The sequence below is a fragment of the Echinops telfairi genome, unplaced genomic scaffold, assembly GCF_000313985.2.
Source record: "Echinops telfairi isolate 266 unplaced genomic scaffold, ASM31398v2 ScPeMD7_6273;HRSCAF=7185, whole genome shotgun sequence".
Classification (NCBI taxonomy): domain Eukaryota; kingdom Metazoa; phylum Chordata; class Mammalia; order Afrosoricida; family Tenrecidae; genus Echinops; species Echinops telfairi.
The window spans coordinates 528,418-536,521 of NW_022110173.1; the positions used below are offsets into that span (position 1 = coordinate 528,418).

General features: G+C 53.2%; 2 protein-coding genes and 1 long non-coding RNA gene across 3 annotated transcripts in view; 2 read left to right on the forward strand and 1 right to left on the reverse strand.

Moving 5' to 3' along the window:
* NRIP2 (nuclear receptor interacting protein 2) overlaps positions 1-1,854 on the forward strand; it is a 9,578-nt gene extending 7,724 nt beyond the window's left edge. Inside the window, exons 3-5 of the mRNA XM_004710480.2 lie at positions 100-226; positions 467-519; positions 1,050-1,854. Of these exons, the coding sequence (XP_004710537.1) occupies positions 100-226; positions 467-519; positions 1,050-1,142 (273 nt within the window). The 3' untranslated portion in view covers positions 1,143-1,854. The remainder of the gene's footprint in view (positions 1-99; positions 227-466; positions 520-1,049) is intronic.
* A 32-nt stretch (positions 1,855-1,886) lies between these two features.
* LOC123522368 lies at positions 1,887-2,910 on the forward strand. The gene is made up of 2 exons (XR_006680631.1): positions 1,887-2,382; positions 2,624-2,910. It is a non-coding gene; the product is annotated as an uncharacterized LOC123522368 (long non-coding RNA).
* Positions 2,911-3,190: 280 nt separating this feature from the next.
* The window catches only part of ITFG2 (integrin alpha FG-GAP repeat containing 2), a 17,637-nt gene continuing 12,723 nt past the window's right edge, over positions 3,191-8,104 (reverse strand). Inside the window, exons 10-12 of the mRNA XM_004710479.2 lie at positions 5,182-5,299; positions 4,204-4,377; positions 3,191-4,117 (exon numbers count right to left, since the gene is read on the reverse strand). Of these exons, the coding sequence (XP_004710536.1) occupies positions 3,996-4,117; positions 4,204-4,377; positions 5,182-5,299 (414 nt within the window). The 3' untranslated portion in view covers positions 3,191-3,995. The remainder of the gene's footprint in view (positions 4,118-4,203; positions 4,378-5,181; positions 5,300-8,104) is intronic.

Consider the following 8,104-nt stretch of genomic DNA (forward strand, 5'->3'; position numbering starts at 1 on the left):
GGGGCGGGCTAGGGAGAAGCCACAGCGTAGGGGGGGAGAGACATTTGCCGATTAATGGGGGGGAGGGGCTTGTGGTGGCTATAACCCTTATTTCCCAAGCACAGGCTAGAGAAGCGTGTCCTTCAAGGCCCAGGTGGGCACCTGGCCCCGGGGCCCCCAATCCAGGTGGAGCAGCTGGAGCTACAGCTAGGGCAGGAGACTGTGGCCTGCTCGGCTCGGGTGGTGGGTAAGTCCCCTTCTGTCACCATCCCAGTTCCCCTCCTGGGCGTGGCCAAAGGCAGAGACTAGGCCTTTCAGACTGAGCACCTCAGCAAAGTGTTCCCAGCTGTCTCTGATCATCCCCACTCTCTCAGTAGTCTCAGACTTGGGGGTGGGGGTGGACAGAGAAGGGGTAAACGCTGACAGGAGGGCAACAGGGCCCACTGGGCACCCTCCTGTCTCTTCCGTTTTCAAATGGTCTCTGCAGACGTGGAGAGTCCCGAATTCTGCCTTGGACTGCAGACTCTGCTCTCTCTCAAGGTAAGCCGGCCGGCTGCCAGCCCTCGCCTCCACACACGGGGCCTGCCTCAGAGTGCAGGGAAAGGTGGGTCGAAGGAACAGGTAGGTGTGGGAGCACCGGGCAAGTTCTGATGAGAAAGAGCGAGGTGGAGAGGCAGGCGTCCCAGTTTCTAATCAGCTTCCTTGTTGTGTGGATTTTGAGTTGATTCCGACTCAGGGTGACCCTATAGGACAGAGTGGAACTGCCCTATCTGTTTTTCAATGCTGCAGTCGTCACAGGAGCAGACTGCTACATCTGTTCCCTACACAGTGGCTAACAGTTCAACCCGCCGCCTTTTCAGTTAGCGGCCATTCCTGCCTTAAAGATCACACATTGGCCTACAAGTCAAACTAGAGACCTGGGTCCCTCCTTGATGGGCCCAGGGGAATGGGAACGGGGGTGGGGGTAGGGGGAGATGGGAAGGCTGTGGGAGTGGAGGGGGGACGAGGAGTGGCGGGGAGGAAGGGGGCCTGTGGAGGCAGGCCTTTTCTGACACCGTGCTCGCCCACAGAGCTGCATCGACCTGGACCGCGGAGTGCTGCGGCTGAAAGCCCCCTTCCCAGAGCTGCCCTTCCTGCCTTTGTACCAAGACCCTGGCCAGTGACCGCCATCCCCGTCAGTCCCCAGAGGGAAACACCTTGCCTCAGGGAAAGAGCAGTGTGGGGAACGGGGCATCCTGAGAGCTGGGGACTTCTGTGTCTGTCCCTCTTGTGACCACTGACCTGCACTGTCCAATTTTCCCCCCTGACCACCTTCCTCTCTGCTTCTACAGCAACTGCCTTCTTCCTCCAGGGGGCGCCCCAGAGACGGTTCATGACCGCACAATTCTGGTTGCCAGGTGTTTCAAGAGAGGCAAAGCCCCGATCATCAGCAGGGCACTGCGGGGTGAAGCAAAATGGGGTCCCAGGCATGCTGGGAGCTGGCCCGAGTCAAAGGCGGTAGCCTACGGTTGATTCTGTCTGCCCTTCAGCCCCACTCCAAACCCCACTTGATGGCCCTCACTTCCATGTCTTTCCCCCACCATTAGACTGCCACACTTCCCCATCCTGGACCCCTGATCCTTCGGGTGCCTACCTTCCTGATCCTGTATGTATTTGCCCATGGATGAGTGGGGTGAGGTTGTGGGGGGGCGCTGTACACAGATATTCCAGCGCCACATTGAAGGGGGGTGGTAGAAGTGAGTTTAATTCACAAGGCTGGGCACGCTTTATGAGATACTTCCTCTGGGGATCAAAAACTGGCACCCTGGTGGCTTAGCGGTTACTCGTTGGGCTGCTAATTGCAAGGTCAGCAGTTTGAAACCACCAGCCACTCTGTGGGAGAAAAAAAGAGGCTTTCTACTCTTGTAAAGAGCTGTGGTCTGGGAAAGCCCACATGGACAGTTCTAGCCTGTCCTGCCGGGTCACTATGAGTGAGCTTTTCTGTTCTCCTGGGGTCACAAAGATGTCTAAGGCCAGTGGCATTTTGTTTGTTTTTAAGCCAGTGTTGATTTGATTGCTCTGTGCAAACCCTTGGTTATACTTCCAATATTTACTCCAGATAGTGACCCTTTCCCATGTGCTTTTCACACCCACTGGGGCCCCTGAACATGGAGGACATGTGGAAGTCTTTTAGAGGGAGAGGGTTGGTGGAGGGTCAGTCTGCAGGCTTAGCCTTTTCAGTGTGCCCTCTTGTTTCCAGAGGTACCCATGAGCCTTTCTGCTTCCCCTCATCCCTGCCCCCAAACCAGTAGCTTCCTTTCCCTCCACCCAGCTCTGAGCCAAAGCAGAAGGGCCCAGGCGCTCATGATCTCAGTGAAAAGTGGGACCCAAACCCCAAGTGTCTTCCTCATTGGGTTGAGTCACGTAAGTCATGGGTTGGAGGGAGAGGAGGATCGAAGGGCAGCGAACCTGAACCCTGGGCCAAGAGCTGGGAGCTTTGGGCTGGAAACAAAGTCTTGAACTTGGGGTCCATTAGAGAAGTGAGGGAAGGGGACAAGCACCTGGGGCAATTGCTAAGTTGGAAGGGGTTAGGGATACCCTGCCTAGCACCCCTTGGGTTTGTGTCTAGTGGCAAGTGCCTCGTCCTCACCCTCCTCCTTGCCAGGCCTCTGGGACCAGGAAGGCTGCCTGTGACACCCCCTTCTCATCTAAGTCCTGAGAGGAAAGGATACCCCAAGTGCTCGACTCCGCCCCCCCACCCCCCACATCTGGTCTCCAGAGCTCCAGGATCCCGCTCCCTCACTGCCTTGCTCCATGACCTCTGCTCTGCTGGGCTGGCCCTCTGCCTGTCCCTGCCAGCCTCTTGCTGTTTTTGCAACTGAGACTCCAGGCTCCAAGGCAGGTCCTCAACTTAGCTGCCTCTCCACTTGAATAAACCCTTGTTTCTCTACACAGATGTCTTTCTCTGGTCTTATTCCCGGCCCATCGGGAGTCGAGTGGCACCTTCCCCCTCCGGTCCCTCACAGACAGCAGAGAGGAAGATGAACCCTCTCCCAGATTGACCCAACAGATTGGGGCCAGTATCATTGAGAGCAATGGCTCTAGACCCTCTTGACCATGATTCACAATAGGAAATACATTTTATATGACACTCACTACACACATACACATGGTCACACACACAGTGATTAACAAAACCATACTTACCTGTACTGTGAGCAAGGCACTCTGATATGTTCTATTCTACTTTATTCTATTGTATTTCATTCGCTTACAAAATGTTGGTCCCGACCCGCGTGAAGCTAGCAGCCTACATGTAGAGCACCCTGCTGTGGTGGACTGAGAGCCAACAGCCAGAGGACAGAAGCGCTCCAGACACGTGTGACTGCCGTCTGACGGTGAGCCCGCATCAGATGTCCAAGGACCATTGTAGGATAGAAAGAAAGGGCTTTGGGGCCATGGGAACAAGGGCAGGCCCCACGCAGTGGGCGTCTGCGGCGCTTGGCAGAGTGAGCCAGCACCGACCCCATTTCCTTTGATAAACTGAGGAAAAACATCTTAAGACGCCTAGAAACAGAGCTACGAGCTGGCCGGTAACCCTCGGAAACAAAACAGAAGTGGCTGAAGAACTAGTTGTCGCTGTTGTCCATCCCTGGAGCTGTGCCGGGACAGACGAGCAACCCTCCTCCCAGGAGTCCAGGCCCGACGCCATGCATACAGTGTGGTGTCCCTCCTCACAAACCAGTCTGTTCTTTACACAATGAGGGTGGGGCCTGGGGGCCAAGGGGTGGTCCCGATTTAGAACAGGGCTGGGGTCCTATGACCCAGCTGTGTGACGAAGGCAATCGATGCACAAGGAACTGGGCAGGGAAGACGCATCTGTTTTCACCAAAATGACTGCAAACGCACAGCCACCCGAGGGTCGCTCTGTCCTTCCATGCCCCAAGTCAAGCCTTGTCCCTCTGTGCGCTCCAGTCTCTACCTGCCAGGACCACAGGTACCTCGAGGGGGAGGGGCTCAGAAGGTTCCCTCATCAGCTAAGGAGCAAGCGAGCCAGCTACGGGATCCTGGGGACTGGAGGGGACGCCCCGCTGTGGCTGGTCCGGGTGGTAGAGGGTTTGGTGGAGCAAGGTGCAGGCAGCGGGGAGGTCATCAGGATCTGAGGGTAGAGAAAGGGGCTGGTAAGGGGCCTGCAGGCACCTTTAGTGCCAGAGGTGACCAGCCGCACTGCTTCCTGGGACTCACCCACGCCCAGCTCCTGCAGCAGGTCTCGGTACTCCGGCTCCGCCTCCAGCACCTTGAGCAGGTTGGTGGACTCCATCCGCTCCAGCTGCACCTCCCAGTACACGTAGATCTTCTGGTTGAACGTCACGTACACCAGGCAGGGGCTGTTGCGGCCGTCTTTGCAGGCGTACAGGCCTGCGGGATGTGGGCGGAGCAAGGTCACAGAGTAAGACTGGGGGCATCTAGCCAGCAGTTTCTACCCACCCTCCCAAACCGCCAAAAAGAGAAAGGGCCTCCTTCTAGTGTTTCTCTGTTGGGCTCTCAGCAAAATAGGCCAAACGGTCCTTCTCCGTTTATGTGGACGCAGAAAAAGCACAGGAACAAACACCGGGCAGGCAGCATCCAAAAAAGTATCATCGCTTATTGCCCATCTACTAAGATTCCTGGGGAGCCCCTGGGCGCTGCGGACGGTCCATGCACTCGGCTGCGGACCAAAAGGCCCACCTACAGGTACCTCAGAAGAAAGGCCTGGCAATCCACTATGGGAAAAACCGAAACAAAAAGCCAGCCACTCAAAGCCTCCGGAGAGTGTATTCCACAGGCTCCCCCGGTGCCTCCCTCCGGCCCCACCCGCCAGGAGTCAAATGCTGCTTCCAGAGGTGCTCAGTTTGGAACCTGTAAGACTGGTCTGGGGCAATTTCCTTCACAGGGTCCTGGCAGTCCACCCTGAGCAGCCTTTTCCAATGTCTTCAACACATCCCAGTCAGAGGGAAGGGCCCTCATCCGGGTCTCACAAACACCTGGAGACCGAGAGCTCCCTGTCTCCTATGTCTCCTTACTGAAAAACGGCCGCGGTGGATGTCTCCTGCCTGCCGGCCACTCTTGAGTGGAAGAGCTCATAGCTCATTGGCTCATGAGACTCGAAGCAGGGGTCATTTTGAGATGGGGGCGGGGGGAGTGAGAGGCAAGCAGATGTGGCCGGGGGGTCGTGGGGCCCACCTGCACAGAAGGCTCGCACATTCTCGTCCACTTGGAAGCGGACCACGGTGCGGTTGTGATCAATAATATAGGTCTGTCCGTCCCAGGCACAGGCAACTACCTCTTCTCGTCCATTGCCCTGCAAAAAGGCCAGAGACGGGGATGCCGGGGTGACTAAGAGCTGCTTTAGGAAAGGGTATGACCACGTGCTGATGAGACACAAAAGGACTGAGGCCTGGACTCTGAGAGGCTGACAGTTAGCTGGGGAAGAAAACCACCATTCACGGAGCACCTCCCATGTGCCAGGCACCAAGAGGGCTGCCAAATGAGCCGCCTTACATAACAGGCACAGCAGGCAATGCTAGTCCCAGATGTATGCTCGGGACACTGCGGTTTAGCGAAAATATCGTTTGCCCCAGCCACTCCATGACAGCGGAGCAGAATCAAGACTCAAACCCATGTCACTCTGACCTGACGACTTCAAAGCGGAAGCCCCTTCTCCTAACCATCAAACAGTCACCAGGGGACAGAGTGTCATCCCCACCTGCCAATTCTGGGTCCCAAGTCCTACTGAGAAAGACTCACATGTGGAACAGAAAAATACTATCAAATATACATCTGGAATTGGTACTGACTCGCTTACAGCAATCTGTTTCTTTTTGGGGCTGTTAGTTAAGCTGAAAGGTGTTAAAAGGATATTATTTTCTATCAGTATAGTGTTTCTATCAGTATATGTATGAGGAGTCTTGGTAGCATAGTGGGCTATGCATTTGGGCTGCTAACCCAAAGGTCAGCAGTTCAGAACTACTAGTCTCCCCACAGGAGAAAGCTGAGGCTTTCCATTCCTGTCAAGAGTTATAGTCTCAGAAATCCAAGATCAGAGTTCTACTCTGTCCTATAGGGTCCTATAGGAGTCAGAATCATAATCAGCTAGATGGCAGTGAATTTCAGTGTCTAGTGTTACGACCCACTGTTTTGGAGTAATAGTAATTCTAACTCAAAGACAATGTAGAACTGTCTGTCAATCTTTATGGGAGAAGAAAGTCTCATCTTTCGCCTGGCGAGTGCCTGGTGGGTTCAAATTGCTGACCTGTAACCCAGTCCGCCATCAGGGCTCCTTATTAAATGTTACTGGGTGCCATCAGATCAGTGCCAACTCACTGTGACCCCAGGACAGAGGAGAACTGTCCCCTCAGGTTTCTAAGATGTAATCTTTCTGGAAGCAGGTCACGTGGGCTTCCTCCTGCAGAGCTGCTGGGCAGGTTCAAACTGCCAGCCTGTGAGTTAGCAGCTGAGCACGTCACCATTGGGTCCGGGGCTCCTTATCAGCATGGCAGAGAGCAGAATTAAGCCCTGTGGAGTAAGGGGGGCACACTCACTCCGGGACGATTTGCTTCTGCTGCTGTCCGGTGCCCTGGAGTCACACGGACCCGGTGTACAGCAGACCAGACCACTGCCCAGTGCTGTGCTTGGAGTCGACCGTTGCAAGCACTGTGTCGATCCAAAAAAAGAAGTCTGCTACTTTTTCACTGCCCTTCTGTTTCCTTAGTGTGATGTCCTTTTCTAGGGACGATTTTCTCCTGATAACATGTCCAAAGTACAAGAGGACCAAGTCTCGCCAACTTGGCTGCTACGAAGCTTTCTGGCTGTATTTCTTCCAAGCCGAATTCGTTTGTTCTCCTGGAAGCCCAACGCATAGTCAGTACTCTTCACTAATACCATCATCCAAATGTCTCCACTCTTCTTCGGTCTTCCTCATTCAATCTCACATGCAAACAAGGCGATGGGACTCGGGTCAGGTGCACCTTAGTGACATCTTTGCTTTTAAATACTTCACAAAGGTCTTTTGTAGCATTGGCCACTGCAATATGTCATCTGATTTCTTGATTGCTGCTATGAGCACTGATTGTGGATCAAAAAAAAGAAAGACATTTCTGACAATTTCATTCTTTTCTTCATCTAAGTTGCTTATTGGTCCAGTTTTGAGGATTTCTGTGGTACATTTAGGTATAATCCATACTACCGGCTACAGTCTTTGATTTTCACCAGGAAGCACTTTAAGTCTTCTTTGCTTTCAACAAGCCAGGTGCTGTCATCGGCATGAAGCAGGTTGTTCATAACACCTCCTCCAGTCCTGACGCTGCCTCTTCCTGCATAGTCTGGTTCCTCGGATTGTTTGCTCAGCAGACAGATCAAATAAGGATGCATTCCTTTTTCTCATTTTAAACCATGTACTACGGCCTTGCTTTGTTAGAAGGACAGGTTACCTCTTGGTGTGTGTATGAACACAAGTTACTGTTCTGGAATTCCCCTCTCTCTGCAATGTTAGCCATAATCTGTTACGAGCCGCACAGTCCAGGGCCTTTGTATAGTAAATAAAACACAAGTAAACATCTCTCTGTATTCTCCGCTCTCAGCCAAGATCCATTTGACATCACCAGTGGGATCTCACTCCATGTCCTCTTTGGACTCTCTGGCAGCTTCCTATTAATGCTCTGCAATCATTTTTCAATTATTTTTGGCATTTTATGTGCATGCGATATGAATCCTATTGTGTGATTCGTTGTGTTTCTTCAGAACAGGCATGACCCCGGGTGGCCAGTCAGCTGTCTTCCAAATCCCTTGGCGGCATTTATGAGTGAGCACTTCCTGTTTGTTCAAATATCTCAGTTGATATTTCACCCACTGCTGGAGCTTGCTTTTTTGCCAAGGCCTTTGGGGCAGCTTGGACGTCTTCCTTCAATGTCACCACATGTTGATCACGTGCTTGCCTCCTGGAACGGTTGCACTCTGACCAGTTCTTTTGGGTTGAGCAACTCTGTATTCCTTCTATCTTCTTTTGAGGATCCAAGCGTCATTCCATGTTTGCACGTAGAATCCTTCAGTATTGTCACTTGAGGCTTGTGAGTTTTCCTTCTGTTCTTTCGGCTTAAGAAATGTTGAG